This window comes from Lutra lutra, chromosome 3 (genome assembly GCF_902655055.1).
Source record: "Lutra lutra chromosome 3, mLutLut1.2, whole genome shotgun sequence".
Lineage (NCBI taxonomy): Eukaryota > Metazoa > Chordata > Mammalia > Carnivora > Mustelidae > Lutra > Lutra lutra.
This window is the reverse complement of record NC_062280.1, coordinates 47,848,854-47,872,505: the sequence shown is the minus strand read 5'-3', so window position 1 is coordinate 47,872,505 and position 23,652 is coordinate 47,848,854. Positions and strand designations below refer to the sequence as shown.

The 23,652-nt window shown below is 51.7% G+C and overlaps 1 protein-coding gene across 4 annotated transcripts; it reads right to left on the bottom strand.

Moving 5' to 3' along the window:
- Positions 1 to 1,394: 1,394 nt before the first annotated feature.
- Positions 1,395 to 21,877, bottom strand: ING5 (inhibitor of growth family member 5). 4 transcript variants are annotated; one of them, XM_047721656.1, is made up of 8 exons: positions 21,779 to 21,877; positions 19,441 to 19,512; positions 16,842 to 17,008; positions 15,290 to 15,401; positions 15,031 to 15,124; positions 5,427 to 5,562; positions 5,203 to 5,264; positions 1,395 to 3,153 (listed from the first exon to the last, which is right to left on the bottom strand). In XM_047721656.1, exons 1-8 carry the CDS (start codon positions 21,813 to 21,815, stop codon positions 3,111 to 3,113), a joined length of 723 nt encoding a protein of 240 aa, XP_047577612.1. In that variant the 5' UTR covers positions 21,816 to 21,877; the 3' UTR covers positions 1,395 to 3,110. The 4 variants fall into 4 exon arrangements, with proteins under 4 accessions (XP_047577612.1, XP_047577615.1, XP_047577616.1 ...); XM_047721659.1 differs by having other exon boundaries at positions 15,031 to 15,121; XM_047721660.1 differs by having other exon boundaries at positions 21,703 to 21,816.
- Between the last annotated feature and the right edge of the window lie 1,775 nt (positions 21,878 to 23,652).

Genomic DNA, 23,652 nt, shown 5'->3' with positions numbered 1-23,652 from the left:
ACATTCGTGTTAAAGCTGCATCATCTTTTTGGATGAAATGTGGTAAAAGTGAACACCACAAAATACATTTGTAGAAAGAAAGAAACTTCATAGAACTCTCTTCTGAATGAGAACATTTTTCTTAGACTTTGTTTTAAAACTCCTCTCGGCACAGGGAATGAGGAACAGTCCCGGCTCACTAACAACTAGGGAAAACCTTCCATCTCCAAGGCCCATGACAAGTGTCCGAATTCCAGCCACGGCCACACAGGGAAGCTGCTCTCGGGACAGCGTTACTGCTCAAAGCCAACCCTGCCCTGGGCAGCCAGCTACAAGTCAGGAGTGCCTTGTGGCTGCCCAGGAGAGGACCATCGTCCCCACATGTCCCAGCAAATCTCCGTCATCCCTGTGCAGACCGGAAGCCACCGCTCCCGTGGCCGTGGCCGGTCACATCTCACAGCCGGCCACCTGGGGACCCCAGGCACGCGGGCCCAGCTCCGTCTGCAGCCCAGCCGGCAGCTCCATGGGCAACAGCTGCAGGGGGCTCAGTTTCACACATTATTTTTGCAAGTGCAACATGTGTTCTTCTACAGGAAAACAAGAGGCTATTTGTCAACCTACTGACTGCTAAGAGAGCACTGAGAGCAAGGGCCATGAGTGTCCTCTGAACAAGGTGCCCCTTCCCTGCAAGGAAGCCCCACGGCCCTTAGCTCAGATGCAGCTGAGACAGGGACCTCTGGGCCCAGCCCAGACCCCCACTCAACCCAAGGAATAGGGCTCTGCAGCCACCTCCGGGTCAGGTCTGGTGCCGGGCAGGCACACAGGATCTGGTGGGAATCACCCCACTGTCGGCAGCCAGGCCTCACGGCGCGATCGTCAGGGGCACCAGCCACCCCTGCAGGGCTGGAGCCAGGCCAGGGGGAGGACCTGGTCTCCTCAGCAAACAGCCGTTGCTGGGTGTCGCTGCAACTATGGGCAGCACTCACAGTCAGGAAGGGGCAGCGGATCCGTGTTGACACAGCGTTCTGGGGAGGGAATCTTCCTATTCTGCTCACGTCTTGTCTTCTCCAAAGCTCTACCTACGCATGTTGTTCCAGGGATATTTACGTAACCGACAGAGGTGAACGCAAGAGACAGCGGGTACAGAGACCTACAAAGAAAAGGCCGGCGGCTGGGCTGTAACCTGGCAACACGCAAGACCCCACAGGGAAGTTGGCCAGCCCTCCTGTGCTGTGAGCAAGGCTCCGGACCAGGCACCCCGGACGGCCACCAAGCCACCCCCTGGGCACTGGTTTCCCATGATGATGGCAGCCAGGAAGTGTTCTAAGATGCAGTACAAATAGTAAAGCAGCTTCCAAAGGGCCATCACAAACTCGTGCGCTCACCTGCCCTCTCCACAGAGACTGGTCAAAGAGTGAAGGAAACAGTTTTCCACAATTTATTCCCCACAATCTTTAAACAGCTGTGTTAACAAAAATCTAAGTGACTAAATACAAACGAGCCTCGTTTTTGGCCACAGCTGAGACTGAGGAGTGCGAGCCGGCCGGTGCTCCTCCTGAGCCCCCCACTCCTCCTTTCTGGGCAGCAGGAAGGCATCGGCTCTGGAATAGCTCGTCAGGCCAGCTGCTGACCCCCTACCCTAACCATGCAGCACGGGACAGAAAGGGTGGGCCGAACTGACCCCACCTGCAGTGCCCTGGAAGCCCCGAAGGGATGGTGGGACAGCATGTGGGGCACCGGCCGACCCGCTGAGAACCACAGATAGGGGCTCACAGCCCTCTGATGTCAAAGCTAACATTCACCTCTCATTTACTGACTGGAAACGGCCTTGGTGAGGAGTGGCCATGCAGGACACAGTCCCCCAAGTTTCTCTCCACGTCATCTCCTGCCATTGGTGAAATATTAGAGAAAAGGTGGGAACATATGGTAGACACGGCCACTGCAGGAAGCAGGTGCACCATTCCAGAAGGCCTCCTGATAAAGAAGGCAAGATTCTTCGTCAGTTAGGAATTTCACATCTTGACCCTGCCTCCTGGATTTCTTTTCCTGCCTCGAGGACAGAAACAGGTTTCCCTTTCTTCAGGACTCCTCGGACTCCTTTAGACACGTGTGCCGGAGGGTCTCCAAGTCCACGCATGTTCCCAGAAGTCACACTACGCACCATCACAAATGGATCGCAACACACCAAGCATATGTAATTTCCCCCAACTATTCCCAAAAACATGGTTCAGGACTGGTTTGGTGAGTGCAGATTAAACAGAAGACACACTCTAGTTTGCCAGCTTCATTCCAGGACTGCGTGGCACAAGAAATTCACAAATCGTATCACATGATCGTCGTCCCCTTGGACAGGAGCTGCTGACGGACCCGTGTGCGACAGAACAGGTTTAAATCAGGTCTCACTGGACTAGACTCACTTCACAGACACACGGACCCACGATCTCCATGCTGTTATGATAATTTCATCTTCACAGTAAAAATGTCAGGAATTCCCAGAGAAACGGCGCACCCGCTGTCTGTCACACGGCTCCCTCGGGCCAGTCACGGGAACGACTGCTGTGTGCTGACAGAGAGCGTCTACTCCAGAAGATGAAACCCTCACGGAGGGAACGGGGAGCTCAGACGGAAATGGCAGTGCACAGTGAAACAGAGCGCTCCGCCCCCAAGGGGAGCCCACCCTGCCCAGGCAAGGCCATGGGCCCCGGTGCAGAGCCCGAACACAGCAGACGACTCCAGCAAGGCCTTGCAGGGGACAGATACGCTGCCCGACGTGCTGGCGCAGCCCCAGCAAAGCAGGACGGAGCACGCGGGCTTGCGCCTCAGCTGCAGAGGGACGGCAGTGCATGGGCTGGACGGTCCCCACCACGGCGCCCATGGAAGGCTCAGCTCCCCGGCACAGAGCCGGTACCACGTCTCCAGAACAAAGTCACCATGACGAGTCCCCGTAAGACCACTCCTCGTGCAAACAGGGCTCAGGAGGATTCTTGTTTGTTTTAGGAAGTCTCCAGAATTACAACTGGCCACTGAGTTCTTAAATATCATTGGAAACAAGGTAGTTTTAAAATGAAGAGAAAATATTGCAACGTGAAGAAGGAATATATTAACTTGCTCTTCTGGTCCAGGCATCCACCTTACTTCTTCTTCCTCCTTTCCTGAACGCACCGTGGACAGAACCTGAGAAGAAAGGCACAGGGATCAACCCTGTGTGTGCCGAGGCCCCAGCCTGCCTCCCCGGGCCACCAGAAAGTGCCAGGGGACAGTGCTCAGAGCACACAGCTGTCGCATCAGGAAACCCCTGGCAAGGGGAACCCCAGTGAGTCACCCTGGCCAGCATGTTCTGGAGTTGACAAATACAAGTCAATGAGGAAGACTGTTTCTGTCCACGAATGCTCCTCAAAGTCAAGTTAACTGGTCATCCTTGGGCACTCTTGTGGTCACCACTGATCACACTGGAGGCCACACCCGCAGTCACACTGGGGACCAAGCACAGTGGAGCACAGTGTGTGGCACACTCAGCCGGGGGTGCTGACGGGCCCTAGGACCTGCATGACTAGCCAGGGCTCCCTGGTGACCCTGCTCTCACCTAGGCCCTCCTGGCTCCTGACTCAGGAGGCGGCTAATGGGCCCATCCCAGCCCTAGGCCTGTTTGCAAGGGTCGGGTCCATGCCTGGAAGTGAGCACCCAGCACGCCACTGCTGCAGCCCCAGAGGAAGCCAAGCCCCCCCACAGCAAACAGGCCTACGTAACACTTGTGCGGCATGAACACGTGTCAGAGCTGCAGGCTTACTTAAGAGGGAAGCTGCCTGAACACTGTGTTTCTGGAAAGACCCCAGAGAAACACAGAGTTACACAGCAGTGGCAGGGCCCACCCGGCCTTCCTGACACTGCTCGTCCTGCCCTGGTCCTACCACATGGTGGGGGGATGCCCATCTGCACGGCCCTCCCAGAAGCAAAATGATTTTCTATCACCTGCGGACTCCTTCACCCAGGATTTCCACAAACAACTCAAACCAAATCTCCCTGCCTCGTGCCCCACCACGAGCCACACCTGCCACACAGGTGGGCCAGCAGCCCCCCCCACCTCCCACTCAGGTGCCTGCCCGGGCGGCAGGGCTCTGTCAGGGGCTAGTCCCATGGCTGCTCAGACTCCCTGAGGTGACCCGGTGCCAGGTCTGCACGGGGCTGCTAGCACCCCCTGAAACCTGGGATGACACAGTCTGTCCTTTGGGGCTTTCTCCTCTCCGCTGGAGAACAAGATTTCCAGGATTTCATTTTAGGGTATACGTCCCTTCTAAGCACAGATAAATAAAACCCGGTTTTTATTGAAACCTCAGAAATCTCAGAACAACACAAAAGCTGCTGCAGCCACTGAACCCAAGGATCAGGAACAGAAAGGGCTCACGCTCTCCGAGCACCTTCCCAATGCAACAGAGGCCCCTCAGCAGGTGCCCAGCCTGTGCCCAAGTTTGCACCATCTTAATGTTTGTGCTCTTTGCCTTTTCCCAAAACTTCTCCAGGGACAAGAGCTCTCCATTTCACACCTGTATTTCAAAGTATCTCTACCTCAATAAATAGAGGCACAACAGGGGCACCTGGGTGGCTCAGTGGGTTAAGCCTCTGCTTTCAGCTCAGGTCATGATCTCGGGGTCCTGGGATCGAGCCCCGCATCAGGCTCTCTGCTCTGCGTGGAACCTGTTTCCTCCCCTCTCTGCCTGCCTCTCTGCCTACTTGTGGTCTCTCTCTGTCAAATAAATAAAATCTTAAATTTAAAAAAAAAAAAGAGGGGCGCCTGGGTGGCTTAGTGGGTTAAGCCGCTGCCTTCGGCTCAGGTCATGATCTCAGGGTCCTGGGATCGAGTCCCGCATCGGGCTCTCTGCTCAGCAAGAAGCCTGCTTCCCTCTCTCTCTCTGCCTGCCTCTCTGTCTACTTGTGATCTCTCTCTGTCAAATAAATAAATAAAATCTTTTAAAAAATAATAAAATAAAAAAAATAATAAAAAAAAATAAAAAAATTTAAAAAAAAAAGAATCAAAACAGCTGTTCTCTCCAAGAATCTCACAAATGTCATTAGAGACCTGCCCCCAGGTGAGGAGGGCAGCAGCTGTCCCCCCAGCAGCTCAGCCCCAAGAACCAGGAACGCTGCATTGGGGAGCCCGGTTCAGAGGGGAGCAGGGCATAGGATGCCCCACAGACAGGGAAGGACCGAGCAGCGCCCCATACTGACCATTTTCCTTTGGGTTTCGTGGTCAGATCCACGCAGGCGAAGTGAAACCACTCAATAGGACACTGCAAAGTAGAGGACAGGCCACAGTCAGGACTCCTGCACTCCATGGGCCGGACACCAGGGTGCACGCCCCAGGCTGCAGCCCGTGCCCAGCACCCACACCCCCCACCCCACTACCAGGGATGCCGGCCCCGCCCGCAGCCCATGCCAGCGCCCACACTCACGTCTGGGTTGTCGCAGCCTATCATCTCCCCATAGGACACCTGGTGGCACAGGCAGTACGTGGGCTCATTTGGGTCCACAGGCATGTCCAGCACATCGGAGGGGTGCACAGACAGGATGGTGTCGGTGAACTCAGACCTGCAGGGAAACCCTGGCCGTGAGCACAGGTGGGCAGGGACGGAGCATGCCCCTGGCACAAGAGGGGCACAAAGGCACCGCAGAGGATGTGAGGGGAGGCTCTCACCACCCAGCGCTAGGGTTTAGCCCCACTCTGGGGGCATGAATCCATCTCTGTCTTGTCCCTCCATCTGGACAGGACCTACTTCCTGGGCTCCCTTACCCCCCTGCCCCAGATCCACCCTCCCCAGCCTCTTGGGGATCCTCTCCCTCGGTGGAGGCACACACCCCCAACTCACCAGCCTCCAGTTGATGACATTGGAGAACCCTGGACCAAGACTGACCCTGCCGCCTTCACCCACATACCCAGGACCACATCTCCACCCCACACATGCCCATGGCACCTTCACCCCAAAACCCAGAAACCTCCAGATGCCCTCCCCATTCCTGGAGCTGTCAGTCTTGGGAACCCCCTCCCACCCCCAGCTGCCCACCTGCCAGCGGGCCATTTCTGACCACATGGCACCGTCACCCACCCACCCCCGTGAAGCAGGCCTATTGCTCCCCACTTCCACTGCCCCTCTAGGTCAGGAACCAGCGGCCCAGCCAGAATCCAGCCTGCCCAAGCCTCCCTCCCTGTGGGCTGCCCATAGCCCTGAAGCTGAGCAGTGGGGAGAGCTGAAGGGAGCATTCACCTGCAAGAGAGCGTGAAGGGCTGGGGTGCTCACTCTTTCCGTGATTTGGCAGCTTCAAAGAAACCCGCCACTACTGGACAATGTAGACACTCTGCTCTGACTGGCAAAGAAAGACCAGCCTCCCTCCCCCTCCAGAATCAAGAACACGCAACTGTTGCGGGGACACAGCCAGTTCACACCAGGAGCTTGAGAGGGAGCTGAGAAACCGCAGCAGGTCACAGGGAAGCACACCGATGACATGTCCCAGAAGCTACTGCCACCCTGTTCTCCCAAACTCTGTCAGGAAACACTCTGCGCCTCTACAGTCAGATCCCAGGCTTAGCCCTGTGCCTCCATGCCACACTGCCCTCCTCTGTCCCAGCACCCCCCTACCCCCAGAGACCACCGTCCTCCATCCCAGCGCCACCCCCAAGACCACTGTCCTCCGTCCCAGCGCCCCCCACCCTGAGACCACCATCCTCCATCACAGCACCCCCACCAGAGACCGCCATCCTCCATCCCAGCACCACACCCCCCCCCCGCCCCCGAGACCACCATCCTCTGTCCCAGCAACCCCCCCAACTGCCGTCCTCTGTCCTGGCGCCACCTCCCCCCCGACCGCCATGCTCTGTCCTGGCACCTCCCCCCAAGAGCACTGTCCTCTGTCCCAGCAACCCCCACCCAAGACCACCATCCTCTGTCCCAGCACCCCCCACCGAGACTGCCCTCCTCCATCCCAGCACCGCCCCCAAGACCACCGTCCTCTGTCCTAGTACCCCCCCAAGAGCGCCATCTTCTGTCCCAGTGGCTGTCCCCCACAGAGAGCACCACCCCTCCGGTGGAGGAAGTGATGTCCCTGAAGGCTCCAGAGCCTGCCGCAGCCTCTGCCCTCCACAGCTGAGCTGCTGTCTGTCTCTGGGAACAGAGAGGGCTTTCTCTTTTTATCTGAAATCTGGATGCATCACGAAAGGTACCCTGCTCCACATGCACTCACACGCGGTCCACACACGCTCACATGTGCGTACACACTCCCCACACACGCTCACACGCTCTCCACACACTCTCACACATGCTTACAAGCTCTCCACACGCCCCAGGCTTTCAGCTACCCTCCAGGCAGCGACATGGTCTCCAGTTGTTCTGCCAAGCAGATTTCTCGGCTTGGCCTGACACCCTCAACCGCTGCTGGACGTGTCCCTCCCATCAGTGGGCTTCCATCCCCGGGCACTCACCTGGATGCTCAGTGCCAACCCGCGTGGGGTCCCCCACAGGCGCACTCAGGGCACGCGCCTTCCATGTGCTGACTGCGCTTCGGCGGCTCTGTGTGCTCTGCTGGCAAAGCCTGACTCAACTACCACATGGCGAGCTGACACCAGCCCTGATCCCCCATTTCCCAGGTTCAAGGGCCGCCTCCCTCCAGTCTCAGCTGAGGGGGTTCTGGGGCGGGAGGGTGGAAGGGAACGCCAGGAGGTCCCAGGGAGGCCAAGCCCACCAGGCAGGCTACAAATCCCATGTCAGCCGTGCTGGGCACGAGCAGTGTCCTCTGAGCTCACTTCCCTAGACACGGTGTGTACCCCTCCCCGGGCAGCCCCAGGGACCCCCCTCCAGTGTCTGAACCTCCGCTGTGCATCCCAGTGCACATCGGAGCAAGACTTCGAGCAGGCCCAGAGCTGCTCACGCAGCCCTCACACACCTGTCACCCCAGTGAGCCCCTCTGGGCTGTCCCGACATCCATACAGTAGGACAGGAACAGCACAGCTGCCCTGGGGGGCTGTGGAGAAGGACTTCACGCAGAAGGGTCAAGTCCAGCCCAACCTGCCTGCCAAGGTGCTCAGCACACCTCCCCCCCGAAGTTCCCCTTCTCAGCTGCAGCCAGCCCAGAAGAAAAGCTGGGGCAGCAGCAGCCACACGGTCCACCTCCTCAGCACCATCAGACAGTGGTCGGCAATGTGCATACTGTCACAGCTCTGTCCAGGGAGAAGCTGCATGCTCGTTCATCTCAAGTGTGTCCACATAGGCAGCGGCAAGACACATGGGTCACCATAAGGTCTGAGCATAGCCAGGTGCACGCCCCGCTAGGGAGGCTGGGGCCTTGTTCCCCACAAGGGGACCCCTGGTGAGAAGGAGGCCAATGACAGCACCTACTGTCTCCGTAAGAGGCCACTGTGCTTTGGGTTCTGATCAGCGGGGAGCAGAAAGACTCAGAACCCTGTAGCTACAAGTCAAGAAAACAAGCCCAGTAAGCTGCTAAGACCATGTTTTAAAGACACTGGCAAAGCTGTGGAGTGACATGGGCCAGAAGCGCCCGGGGGAAGGGAGGGGCGGTGGCCGAGCTGGCAGGCTGCCCTACTCCTGGGCTCAGCCAAGGGCTGGCTGCGCTCCGGGGGATGCACCCAGCCAGCATGGCCGCAGACACTTGCGACCCTTACACTCAGGGCAGGAGGGACCCCATAGCCTGTTTACTAACCCGGGGGCCCTGCAGCTGCTGCAGAGTGGCAGGAAGGCTGAGCAAAGATCCGTGTGGTGCTCTCGGGGAAGGGGCCTGCCTCCTCCTGACCTCTGCCAACCACAGCAACACAGCAGGCAGGACACAGGACAGGAAAGCTACGCATTGCCAGAGCGCTGCCCAGCCACATAGGGAGCCTTTCAAGAAGGAGAAATAAACCATGGGTTCCCATCAAGAATGGGGGACGGCCTCCCCTCATGAGGCTTCGACATCAGAGGGGACTAGGCCCAGGCAAAGGGCCCCTAGCCCCCACCCAGCTCAGTTTGCCTGCACCAAAAGCAAAAGAAACTCCTGGGGAGAAATCTCACCCCATATACTCCTCGCACACCTGAAGTCAGACAGATACGAAGAACCATGGGATGCGAGAAAGAGCAGAAAAATGTGGCTGCAACCCCAGGAGAGGCTCAACTCCGCTGGACCCACAGAGCGCCAGCTCACGGAACTAGGCGACCCCAGTCAAAATTCAAACAAATCCCCCGAGCAAATGAGGAGAAGCACTGTCTTAATGTTTAGTGAAGATATGCTCTTGGGGTTTCGTGTCTTGTCAGCAACATCAAAACCCTGGGAAATGCCAGGAGTCAAACAGTCTAGGTTCTTTGAAAGGAAAATTGTGAAGAAAGAAAAGGAAGGAGACAAACGCCCAAGTGAAAGAGACTAACAGGGCTTAGCGACACAAGAAAAGAACAAAGCTTCCACTTCTGACTGGGACTAGCAACAGGCACTGAACTTGCATCCTACTGTGAACAGCTAGAAAACAGGACAGAGCATGTCACACAGCTGTTTCCAGACACTGACAAAAGGCAGCTGAGGACTGCAACCCCAGGCGAAGGTAAACAAACAAGGTGAGCCCTGCTGGCTGCATTTCCCACGCCCAGCCCGCCAACAGGAGAGCCAAATACAGCACAGTGTGTCAAACGGAGGAAGACCCCAAATTTCCAGGAGGTTAAGGCTGCTGGAATCTGCTGGTGAGGTGCTGTAAAGGACGAGGGTAAAGAGAATGTGCTCCAGAAATCTGCAAAGGGATCCCTTTGAGTTTTTCACAAAAAACTAAGCTGTGCCCACGGTGAGAATCCATGAGCCCAGGCAGAGAACACGGGCGTGCTGTGAGCTGAGCAACGGAGGCTTGGTGGTGCTACAGCTCCAGCCAGCCTGCCGGGAGAGGCCACACTACAGTCAACAGGCGTTCAGAAGACAACCCTGAAGGGCCACACCTCAGCAGGATGACATCAGCAACCCCAGCAACCAGGCTACCCTCACCTGGAGGTTGGCAAAGTGATGCCTACAGTGGCGGGCTGTCTCTGTAAATAAGGTCTGATGGAAACACAGCCACATCACCCAGCTATGTGCTTTTTGTGGATGGTTTTGACATAAAACAGCAGAAGTGAGTGGTCACAACAAAGACAATACGCCCTGCAAGCCTAGAATATTTACTATCTGGCCCTTTAAGAAAATAGGGTTCTTTTACAAAGGTTAAAAATGAGCCTGTGAGGGCACCTGGGTGGCTCAGCTGGTGAATCATCTGCCTTTAGCTCAGGTGGTGATCCCAGCGTCCCAGAATCAAGCCCCGCAGGGAGCTTACTTCTCCCTCTCCCTCTGCTCTTCACCCCAGCTTGCGTGCCCGCTCTCTCTCTCTCTCAAATAGATAAAAAATCTTAAAAAAAAGACAAAAAAGAGCCATGAAGGATCAAGTTGATCCACAGGTGATTAAACCACTGAACAAAAATTAGAAAAAAAAAAAATTCAATACCCACGAACCAAAGACAACAAAATGCACAGTCAACAACATAATATTCACACTAACATCCCATGAAAAATCACTAGACATGTGAAGAAGCGGAAAAATGCTTCAACCATGAGAAAAACCAGTCAATAAACAGACCTGCCGAACTATTCAAATTGTATAAGTTAAATATGTAAAGCTTTCCGTATGTCAATCATACCTTAAAAAAACTGGTCTTTAAAAAGAAGAAAATATATTTGGAAGTAACAAATAGATTCAGAAAACATCTTTCAAAAAGCTATTATAAATACTTGTGTTCAAAAACATAAAGAAAAATATAAATGTAATAAGAAAAACAGAAAGTATGAAATAGAAATAAATAGAACTTCTTTACAAGAGAATCTCTTAAGTGGAAGATTCACTAAAGGACTAAGATTAAATTAGACATCAAAGAAGAAAAGACTTGAAGATAAAGTAATAGAAACTATCCAAACACAAACTATCCAGACACATAGAAAGAAAAACACTGGCCAAAAAAATAAGCAGAGCCTCAGTGAACTGTGAGAAAATATCAAGCTAATGTACATGTAATATGAGTCCAATAAAAAGACAAAAAGAGAGCAGAAAAAACTATTTTAAGAATGTATGTCTGAAAATTTTCCAAATTTGATACAAAATATAAACCAGCAGTTCCAAGAAACTCAATGAGCTCCAAGCAGAATACACATAAAAAAAAAAACCCACGCCAGAACAAATCATAATTAAGTTATTAAAAATCATATTACTGATTGGAAATCTTAGAAGCAGCAAAAATAAATAAAGCCACTTACATATAAAAAAATCAAATATAAAAATTATCACTAATTTCTCATCAGAATCAATTCAAGATGAAAGACAATGGGACATCTTAAGCGCTAGAAGAAAAAAGTAAATCTAAAATTCTATATCAATCAATAACATCCTTCAAAAAAAGAGATAAAATAGACATTTTCAGAGAAAATATTTGAGGACATTCATCATCACCAACAGCCCTGCACTATAAAACAATGTTAAAGTAAGTTCTTTAGGCAGGAGAGAGATGACACCAGAGGGAAATCTGCATCTACATAACGAAACAAGAGCAGTGGAAATGGTATGTGCGTGGAGTGACAATAAACGTTTGAAAATCTGTTTAATATAATTAATGGTTTAGACCTAAAATAATAACAATATGTTTTGAGGCTTATATCATGCATAGAAGTAAAACTTTTGACAAAAGCACAAAGGACAGGAGGTAAAAATACTTGGGTTGGACCTTACACTAAACATGAAATAGTGTAATATCACTGGAAGTTCACTTAATGAACAGGGTGTACATACTAGAACAGTCCATGTGAAAAAAACACTAAAAAATACTTGATTAGGGGCGCCTGGGTGGCTCAGTGGGTTAAAGCCTCTGCCTTCGGCTCAGGTCATGATCCCAAGGTCCAGGAATCGGGCTCTCTGCTCAGCGGGGAGCCTGCTTCCTCCTCTCTCTCTGTCTGCCTCTCAGCCTACTTGTGATCTCTGTCTGTCAAATAAGTAAATAAAATCTTTAAAAAAAAACCCTAATTAATCTAAAAGACACTAAAATAAGAAATGGCAGAGACAACTAACAGCAAGAGGGTAAATTTAAATCCAGTCATATCAGTAATTGTGTTAAATCTGAGACTCTAAATATTGCAGTAAAAAAGAGGCAGCGATTCTCAGACTAGATTAAAAAAAAGCAAGACCCAACTTTGCTGACTTCAAGAAACCCACTCTAAATACAAAAACAAAAATATGTTGAAAGTAAAGGGATGCCTGGATGGCTCAGTCGGTTAAGCCGCTTTCTCCAGCTCAGGTCATGATCCCAGGGTTCTGGGATCGAGTCCCGCTTCGGGCTCCTGGCTCAGTAGGGAGCCTGCTTCTCTCTCTGCCTCTGCCTGCTTGTGCGTGCACGCTCTCTCTCTCTCTCTCTCTCACTCTGACAAATAAATAAAATCTTTGGAAAAAAAAAGGAAAAAGTTCCACCATGCCAAAACTCATCATAAGACAACTGGAGTGATCATCATAGTATCAGACCAAGTAGACTTCAAAACAAAGGATAGTACAAGAAATAAAAAAGGAAGGGATGCCTGGGTGGCTCAGTTGGTTAAGCAGCTGCCTTCGGCTCAGGTCATGATCCCAGCGTCCTAGGATCGAGTCCCACATCGGGCTCCTTGCTTGGCGGGGAGCCTGCTTCTCCCTCTGCCTCTGCCTGCCATTCTGTCTGCCTGTGCTCGCTCGCTCTCCTCTCTCTCTGACAAATAAATAAAATCTTTAAAAAAAAAAAAAAGAAATAAAAAAGGAAGACATTTCGTAACAATGAAGGAGTCAGCTATTTTTAGAAAAACCTAAATGCAAAGGTAACAAGAAGTAACATAGCTTTAAAATGTGAAGCAAAACTGACAGACAGAAAGGAGAAACAGACAAGTCCATAGCTAGAGTTGGGAGATTTCCACATTCTTTCCTTAGCAATTTATCAATCGAATAAACGAGTATATAGTAAGGATACAGAAGACCAACAACACTACCAACCAAGCTTTCTGATTGACATCTACTCTCCACCCAAAACAGGGTATAAGGAATATACAGGAAGACAGGACCATAAACCATAACACAACTCTTAATCAATTTCAGATTATTTCTATTTATGATATTCTCTGATCATAGCAGAATTAATTTAAAAAATGAGATCAGAAAGCTACCTGGAAAATCCCAAATTATTAGGAAGCTGAGAACATACTTCTACATTTTAAGTTATGAGTCAAAGAAAAATCACAAAGGAAATTTTAAAATATTTTGAATGGAATAAAAATAAAAATACAGCATATCTAAATTTGTGGGGTATGCTAAAATAGTAAGTAGAAGAAAATTTATAGCTTTAAATACTTATATTAGAAAAGACGGAAAGTACGAAAATCACTGTTCTAAGCTACTTCCACCTTAAAAAGCTGGAAAAAAAAAGCCAAGTAAATCCAAGTAGTGGGAAGAAAAAATAAAAATATGAGCAGAAATAGGGGCACCTAGGTGGCTCAGTAGGTTAAGCATCTGACTCTTGATTTGGGCTCAGGTCATGATCTCAGGGTCATAAGGCTGAGCCCTGCATCAGGTTCTGTGCTGGGTATGGAGCCCAAGATTCTCTCTCTCTCACTCTGCCCCCACCCCCCCAAAAAATATATGAGCAGAAATCAGTGAGATAGAAAACAAACAAAAGAGAAAACATAAAAACCAATGAAGCCAAAATCTAATTCTCTGTGAAGATCAAGACAAAATGAGAGAAGACATGAATTATCAACATCAGGTCTGAAAGAGGAATCATAACTACAGATCCTACACAGAAAGATGATTGTGTGACATTATTAACAATTTGATGCGAATAAATCTGATGACTCATGAAACAACCAATTCCTTGAAAGACAGAGATTACCAAAACTGACTCAAGAAGAAATAGAAAGGCTCAATAGTTCCATAACTTTAAAAAAACTGAATACAGCACTAAACTGTAAACTTAAAATAAGAACATTTTATTGTATATAAATTATTACTTAATAAAGTTAACTAAAAGGTTAAAAAAAAAAAGAGCAAGATTAAACTACAGTGTCCAGGAATGTACATGCTGGGGACAAAACTACAAAGAATGGGCATAAAAATGGCATAAGTCTGGGTCATGTTCACTTGGGGCAGAGGGAGGAGGTTATGATTTCAACAGGGTACATAAAAGTGCTTCTGGCAGTAGTCAGTGACAGACAAGGATGTGCCTGGGAGGAGTTCATTAAACTACATGTTTGTTCTGCGTTTGTATACTGCAAGATGGTATCTGGAGTTTTTCTTAAAAGTTTAAACACCAGGTTTAAGAACCAAAACTTCTCCCTTTTTTTTGGTGAAGAACAGACTCTCTGAGATCTCCCCCTAACTGAGAAAACCACCTCCACGGAAGTCACCAGACGCTTTACTGTTTTCTCTGTACTCTAAAAATCACTTCTGTGAAGCAACACAGTAGCTTGGGGGTTGGCGGGGAGCAGGTGGGAGAAAGCTTTAAATGAAATATTCTGAAGTTCAAGGTAAATGATACATATATTTAATAAATGCAGTCATGCAACTTAATAACAAATATATCCAAAATATATATTTATACATAAAACAATGGACAGCTATATATTTAGCTGTTAAAGCGTGGCTTAGCCTGAACTGTCAATAAATATAGTGTCTTTCAAGAGGCAGGACACACAGTGGCTAAGAGCGTGGGTTGTGGAGTCGGACCGCCCGGCGCAAACCCAGCTCCCCCGCGCAGGAGCTGTGAACCCTAGGGCTGGTCGTGCTCCCTGGGAACCCCGTTGGGCTGCCGAGCACAGCTGGAGCCGGAGCCGGAGCCGGAGCCGAAGCCGGAGCCAGAGCCAGCCCGTGGAAAGCATGCAGAACTACACCCACCGCGGGCATGCAGGAAGCACATCCTCGCTGTTAGCTGCCATTGGTGTTTCTAGATGCTAAGGAAATACTAATGCTAAGTAATCTTTGGAGAGAAAGAGACAAGGAAAAGAGCCTCTCACCCTCCTTTATGCTTCTTTTTCTTTGGAGTATCTTCCTCTGAGGTCCTCCTGCCACGACCCCGGGAGCCTCTTTTTTCTTTCTGACCCCGACCTTCTGAAAGACAATAAAACCCCTATTACCCTCAAGAAATTCACGAAAGCAGGACACAGGAATTACTCAAATATATTTCCCATAATGTTCCTGACATGTTTATCACCAAAACTCTTCAAAACTCCATAGATAACAGTAACAAAATAAAAAAAAACTTAACAGACTTGCTTTTTAACCCTCGTCCTCCGGAGCCGTCAAAGTCACTGCCCTCCATCTTGTCCTTCAGATCCGCTTCGAAGCGTGCCAGGTCTGCATCGAGCCTTCGGATATGTTTATCCACCTACCAAGAAGGATGCTCACAAGTCTTACTTAAAAATGAAAGCAGAACACCTCAGGAATCCCAAATACACTGGAAACCAACCAGGAAGTACTTTCTTGCCCTTTACTTGGGTTTTCAACAAAGAAAGCTCCTAAAACAAGGTCAACTATCTCAGTTTATGAAGGGTCTTTGTCCCCATGTTTTCACAGCTCCACAGAAGAAATCCTACTCAGGAAAACCATGAAGGGAGGCAGTAATGAGAAAAGGAGCTGGGAAATGCAATGGAATGGGGATGAGGACATATAATACTGAACCCTAACTTAACCTGAGTTCAAAAATCTGAAGAACATACAGGTTCTCACAGAAAAGGCCTCTAACACTGTATTTAGGACAAGATAGAAGAAGAAAGAGAAGGCAATGGTCGAAGCACAGGAATATGACAGTGACCACACTGCCCAACAAAGGCAGCCTCCAGGGAGACTGCCAGGACTTCATGAGGACGCAACACAAGGTATCCCTTCACTCAGTGGGCTCACAGCAATGAATCCATTAAGCCACACCAAGCGTCACTGTCTCTACCCATCCTTGTTGGGAAACAAGCTCCAATCTCAAACCTATTATGACTCAGAGAAAACCTGAATGTGTCTGACAACTGCTGAAACCTAACTCTTAAAAAGCAGGCTGCTTACGGTAGAGGTCCAGCGCTTGGCAGGGGCGCCTGGGGGCTCAGGTGGTTAAGCATCCGATCCTTGATTTCGCCTCAGGTCATGATCTCAGGGTATTAGGATCAAGCCCCGTGCTGTCAGGCTCAGGAAGGAGTCTGCTGTAGGTCCTCCCTCAGCCTTTGCTTCTCCCTGCCACCCTCATCCCCTCATCCATGCACGCGAGCTCTCTCTCAAGTAAATAAATTAATCTTTAAAGAAAAAAAAAAAGATTCAGTGCTTTGGGGCATCAAAACCCCAAATACAAGCATTACATTCTCCTTTTTGAGTATTCTTTCTCAGCTACAACTTAACTCGGGTTTTTTTAAAAATTCCCGTTTTTTCTCAGGAGACAGGGAATGGAGTCAGGGGACAGCATGCAGGCCTTCCTTCACTACACAACTTGATGTGCATCACAGGACAATCGCTTGTGCCCCACGGGAGCCCCACACAAAGCTACTTCAGAGAAAACTGGACACGACAAATTCTAATACTTGACCTAGAACTGACAAAAAGCAGCATTAAAAACACACAAAAACTTAAAAGAATCACTAAAGCGTCCAAACACACAACCACAGAGGGCACGGAAACCAAACTGCAGGACGACAGTCCCTGCAAAAGGACACCCCAGTACTTGCTTCCTCAAGAAGCATCTCCCCATCAAAGCCCCAGCCCACCTGGCACTCTGAGCCCTAGGCCCCTCCCCACATGACAGAGCGGAGCCCGAACTCCCCACCTGACCCCTGCCCTGCCTCCTCACCATCTCGTAGGTCTGCATGGCCAGCTGCACCTTATCGTCACTGTACTCCTTGCACTTGCTATAGGCGCTCTGGATCTTCTGCAGGTGCTCCACACGCTGGTCCGGAGAAAGGGTCTTCACCGTGGATATGTACTCTGCGGCCAGGATGTCAATCTCGGCTTTCTTATCTGATACAGAAATGGGGGAAAAGCTAGTCCCTACAAAAGATTCTACACTAGCAAGTAAAGCTGAACAAGGCCAAGCTGCAGGGTGCCCGGTGGCTCAGTGGGTGGAGCGTCTGCCTTCAGCTCAGATCACGATTTGAGAGTCCTGGGATCGAGTCCTGCATCGGGAAGCCTGTTCTCCCTCTCCCTCTGCTGCTCCCCCTGCTTGTGTGCACTCTCTCTCTCTCCCTCTTTGTCAAATAATAAAATCTTAAAAAAAAAAAAAAAAAAAAGCCAAGTTGCAGCAAAGCAGTGGCTGGCTGAACGCTGGTGGGAGCACGGCAGGCACAGCCTTCAGCAGACAGCCCAACACTAGGGGCCGTGTGGACACCACAGCCCGGGCAGCACATCCAGGACGGGACAGCGTGCAACCGCCCTCCCAGAAAGGACGCATTCTGACCTCTCGGATTCCCAACAGCCCCTGTTGGAATAGCAAATCATGTGCTCACCTTGGCTACAACCCGGCGTTCTACTCTTCAATACACACCCCCCCAGATTTAGGACACATACGGGAAAACATTCATCAGTGCAGACAACATGAAACAAGCTCGACGTGCAATCCACAGTAAAACAGACTGAGATGCTGTGGTCCGTTCACACAGCAAGCCAATGGCACACAGCCATGGGGATTCTTCCCACAGAAGGCAGCAGTGAGCCACAAAAGCAAGACATGAAGGACGACACGCAGGGAGACACCATCCATATTAAGGACGAACACATAAAACCGTGAACTCTTTGGTTTAGGAAGGTAAAAAAACGTGCTGCAGAGGAAACTGAGGGTGGGAGCCCCTTGGGGGAGGGAGGGCACACTCGGGTTACACAGGGCCCCAGGTACCAGAGGCCCCATTCCTCTATCCCGGGAGAGGTCTGCAAGGTGCTGCTTATTAAGCAATGGACAAACACGTATGCTTATTCCTGAACACAAATGCTGTACTTTCACAATAACAGAATTCTCTGTATCTACTGGTCAGGTGATTGTAGCTCAGTGAAAAACCACAGCTATTCTGATCTTACAAAACATGTGGCAGGCACAATGAATGAAAAATCACCCATGCCCAAGCACATGGCCACAAAACATGAAACCTCGGGTTCAAAGACAGCAGCCCAAGAGCTGCTAAACAGGAAAGGAAAGAAGAGCACATGCATCAAGGGTGAGGAATGTGCACAGCAACGGATCTCTCAGGGCAACAGGGAAGCTGGGAGACAACGCAACAGCACCTTCCACATGCTGAGGGAAAATGATTTTCAAGCTGGAATTCTATACCCAGCCAAAGTGTTCATCAACCGTGATGTAAGCATGTTTTCAGACATAGAGCGTCCTAAGAAATCTACCTTCCCATGTACTGTGTTTCAGGGAGCTACTGCAGGAAAGACTCCAGTAATGCAAGTTATCAAGAAAGGATGTTTACAACACAGGAATCAGGGTCCTGCCCCAAAGATGAGCAGAGACAGTGCACCAGCCACTGGCCCAGAAAAAAGCCACAGGATGGGAGGCTCCAGCAGAAAGGTCTGGTGAGGAGGGCGAACTCGGGACGGGCAGAGCACCTTGTGTGGCAGACACAGTGAACACGGGGAATGCATATGGAATATGGAAAACAAAGCAATTCTGAGCGCTAAGAAAAACAGTTATTCAGAAAAAGGTCACATAAGCAGAGCACGCAATGTGGCTCAGGTGCAAGCCACTGCCACAGGATCCTGAAGGAAACGCCATTCCTGGTCTACAGCAGACTCAGAGTCTACATCATGGCGCCAGGAAACGGTGGGGATGGGGGGATCTAACCTTCATATTCCACAGTAACAGAATAAAGACCAAAGCAAAAGGGAAATAAAGTAAGAAACAGCAGCAAAACCAGGATGTTTAGAAACAGGGAGCTAAATACCAAAAGACTGCAAACTGCTATCTGTTTAAACCATGTGTACACAGTTTGAGGGGCGCCTGGGTGGCTCAGTTGGTTAAGCAACTGCCTTCAGCTCAAGTCGTGATCCCAGAGTCTCGGGATCGAGTCCCACATTGTGCTCCTGGCTCCACGAGGAGTCTGCTTCTCCCTCTGACCTTCTCCCCTCTCTTGCTCTCATTCTCTCTCTAATAAATAAAATCTTAAAAAAAAAAAAAAATTTAAACTATGTGTACACAGTTTGAAACCAGAAAACCTTTTAAAAGAAAGGAAAGGTAATGAGGAATCCACGACAGCTGTGAAGATGCCACAGGAAGATGTGTCAGAACCCAAAACACTAAGTCGAATTATAAAGCGTCAACACCATCCATAAGATATCAGCCAAGGCCCAAAGCTGAAGGCTGGGTTGCAGCCCCATTGCCCTGGGGCCCTGGGAGAGCAGGGTCACCTCTCCCAGCTGCCAGGGGCCACCACAGGCTGGACTAAAGAGCCTGGACCTACCTTCTGTCCGCTGGTCCAGCTCTCGCATGAGCTGGAAGTTCCTCTGAAGCTCACATGGAAGGTTCTCAATGCCTGAAACACAGAGACATGTACTTCTCAGAAGCAGGATAAAACCTGCCTCAGATTTTATACCTAAAGTCTACAAATAATAAGCTCACTTCATTTCCTGTTTCTGTGAGGATTTGGGGAACAGAAGGATTAAGGTATCTTTGGGGGGGGGGGATGGGTATGAAACTCTGATAAGACTTACAGGCTTCAAAGGGTGTTGGAAGCTGGAAAAGTTAGAGGAGGACTTACCCTTGAGCTGCAAGCAGAAGCTAGGAAGATGGCGCATGTGACCCTTCCACCCTACTCCCCCAGCGAGTCCTTCCCTCTCAGTACTCCCCCACAGTAGGTAAGACCAAAGCCCTGGAGTCTGTTTGATCTCCCCTACCCCAGCCTTACTCAAACACCCAGTGCATAGGGTGGAGCAGGCCAGTGCTGTGTAGTGTATTTCATGCAAGGAGACAGGACATTTGATCTACACAACACAGCAGGCATTGGCCGTGGGGCTGCTGGGCATCTGAAATGGGGCTACTATGACTGAGGGACTGAACTTTGCATTTACTCAAGTTTCATTAATTTCAAGTTAAACAGACCACACTGGCCAGCACGGATAGAGGACCCCAGGCCACACTGCCTTCCACACTGCGCTGCCATCCTCCTGCTCCAGGCCAGCCTTCCAGCCTGTCTGCACAGATAACAGCTGCCCAGCTCACCCAGAGACTGGCACACAGGCCCTCCCCAGCCTCAAGGCTCACCACAGCCTCCCCAAGGACCTCCCTATTTGGTTCTATCCTGGGCTCTGTGGGACAGTGCCACCCCGGGTCTCTCACAACCTGCTGGGCTCCTTCATGCCCCTTAATCTGCTGTGAACTTTTAAAAATCCATTTGCCCCATTTGGAAATAAGTTCCAGGAAAATGAGGACCGAGGCTTAGCACACAGCAAGTGCTCAAAAATCAAGCAGTCACCTCCATCCTGAGCCTTCACACAGGTGCCCCATGCATGATGGAATCCACTAACCTCAAAGTGTCCTCATAGGGCTCACTGGGTAGGTACTGGGACAGAGAAGGGAAGCCACAGAGCTCCCCAACAGACATGACAGCACAGTAGTGACAATGGCAGGGAAAGGCCTCCCCTTTTTAGTGCTCTCCCACCGGGACTCCCCCATGGCTCAGGCTCGGACTGGCAACCACCCTGGGGAGAGCTGAACCCCAACGTGTCCCCCAGGGCAGTGGCTCACTCCCAACCGGCAGTAGAGGCAGGTACCAATAACCGTGCATATTCCTACTGCAACACAGAGCTCCAGAGCGCCCAGCCCAGCCCCTCCCGCCCGTCCCCCTCCGCAGCCAGAGCCAGATCCAGATTCAGATCAGCAGCGTTCAAACGCGGGCTTTCCGCTGTCGAATGCATGACCTTGACAAGCTACTTGGCCTTTGCAGCCTGCATTTCCCCATCTGCTCAGGAGTTCTCAGGAGGCCCCAAGCTGAGCTGCATGTAGACAAAAGGACGCCTGCAGGAAGCACCTCCCAGGCGGCTTTCCGTGGTGACCATCCCTGGGCTCAACACCTGAACCAGCCCCGCCAGTCCCCTCCCACCAAGGCCACGCGGAAGGACGGGCATCTTAGGGGACTGCCCACGCCAGTTATCTTCTCCAACTCCCAGGTCACCACACGAGCCGGCACAGAACCCAGGCCGGAGACCTCCCCCCATATCCCAGACCCGGAGCACCCCCCAAGCACGGCCCAGCATCCGAGGCTACTGAGGTCAACGACCTACGCCCGACCACCCGCGCCCAACCACCCTAGCCTGACTCCGCGGTGGGGGCGGGGCAGGGGCGGGGCAGGGGCGGGGCCTAGGGTGGGGGTGGGGCCAGGCGAGCGGAGGGGGCTGGGAAGGGCGGAGCGGGGCCGTGAGCCGAGACTTGTCCGGGAGGGGCCGACGGCGGGGAGGGCGGAGCGGCCGCTGAGGCCAGGGCCGAGGGCGGGGCCTAGCCGGGGAGGGCGGGGCCGTGGAACGCAAGCTCCGCCCCGTGCGCACGGGCCCCCGCCTCCCCGTGACGCACCTGGAATTGGCGCGGCCGTGACGCTAGGACCCCGCGCCTCGCCCCCCGCGCGCACCTCCCTGCGGCCCCGCCCCGCCCGGCGCGCGCCCCCGCCACCCCCGCCGCTGCCGGACTGCCCCTGCCGCCCCAACGAGCCCTCGGGGTCCGCGCGCGGCACCTGGTGCCCGCGGGGTGGGCCCGCGTGGGGAGGCCCTGCGCGGGCGCCGGGCCCGAGGGCCGCGAGGGGCGCTTACTGTCCAGGTAGTGCTCCAAGTACATGGCGGTCGCCATCTTCGTCCGCGGCCGCGCTCTGGATCTGCGCGGGCGGGCGGTGCCGCGAGGGGCGGAGGCGGGGCCGGCGCCTTCAGTATTAATGAACCTCGGGCGGTGATTGGCCCGTCAGGCGGGGCGGGGCGCCGTCTGGATCCGCCCCCCAGCTTCCGGCCAGCGGGCTGCGCACGGCGTCGCGCGGGAGCGTATCGGGGTCCTGGGTCAGGTTCCCCGGGAGTGGGGTCTGGGGACGCCGCCCGTCCTGGGTGCACGTCCCTGCCCGCGTGGCCGCGGCCCCAGGCTCCCGCCCCCTCCCCGGGAGGACGGGCGGGGTGTGCGGCGCGGGGCCTGCAGCGGCCAGCAGCGCACGTGCAGGTGGAGTACGGGTGCCGGGGAGGGGCCGGGCCCCAGAGGCTTGGGCACTGCTCGCCCGGGCCGCTGCGGTAGCGGCTTCGGCGCTAGAGATGCGTGCTTCAACGGAGCGTGCCCTCGTGAGCTTCCCCGAAACCTGCCCTATACCAGCCAACGAAACACAGTCCTTCCAGTTTCACGTTCGCGTGAATGGTTGACAGGTTTCCCCACGTCCTCGGGCTGCGGACCTGCCTCCGGTTCAGCTTTGAGTCCGAGTGTTCGCGGCCCGCGCACGTCCCTTCGGTGCTCGGGGGAGTGCGCAGGTACGTGACCGCGCACCGCCGACCTCGGTGCCTGCGTTGTTGTTTTTAACTAAATAAACTACATTTTTTGGAGTAATTTTAAGCTTACGGGGAAATCGAGAAGAAAATAGAGTTCCGGGCGCCTGGGTGGCTCAGTGGGTTAAGCCACTGCCTTCGGCTCAGGTTATGATCTCAGGGTCCTGGGATCGAGTCCCGCATCGGGCTCTCTGCTCAGCAGGGAGTCTGCTTCCCTCTCTCTCTCTCTGCCTGCCTCTGTCTACTGTGATCTCTGTCAAATAAATAAAATCTTAAAAAAAAAAAGAAAATAGAGTTTCTATAGACCCCTAAACACGTGCGCACTCGCAAACACAGCCCCACTACAAGCACTTGGCACTAGTGTGCTACATTTATTATAACTGGTGAAATAATATGGACACAGTATTTTTTTTTTTTTAAGATTTTATTTGTCAGAGAGAGAGAGAGGAGGAGAGGGAGGAGCAGGCTCTCCGCTGAGCAAGGAGCACTATGAGGGACTGGATCCCAGAATCCTGAGTCGGTCCCTGAGCTGAAGGCAGACGCTAAACTGCCTGAGCCACCGAGGCGGCCCTTGATACATTATTATTAAAGTCCGTAGTTTACTTTAGGGTTCACTCTGTGTTGTATATCTGTAGGTTTTTAACAAATGTGTAATGACATGTATCCAACATTACAATATACAGAATCCTTTCTCTGCCTCCAAAATGCTGTGTTCTACCTTGTCAGCCCTTTCCCCACTCCCCGCACCCTTGGCAAACACTGATCTTTTTACTGCAGTTTTCCCTTTTCCAAAATGTTGTACAGTTGGGATCACACGTTTCACAGACTTTTTAGATTGTCTTCTTTGACTTAGTAATAAGCATTTATGTTTCCTCCGTGCTTTTCTGTGGCTTGGTAGCTCATTCCTTCTTAATGCTGAGTAACATTCCATGGTCTGGATGTACCAGTTTACCCATTCACCTATTGAAAGACATCTTGGTTGTTTCCAAATTTTGCCAATTATGAATAAAGCTACTATAATCATTAATGTACAGGTTTTTGTGTGGACATGTTTTTAATTCCTTTGGTTAAATACAAAAAAGAGTAAGATTGTCTAGGTTTGTAGGAGACCACCAAACTGGCTTCCAAAGTGGCTGTATCACTTTCCATTTCCACCAGCAAAGAACGAG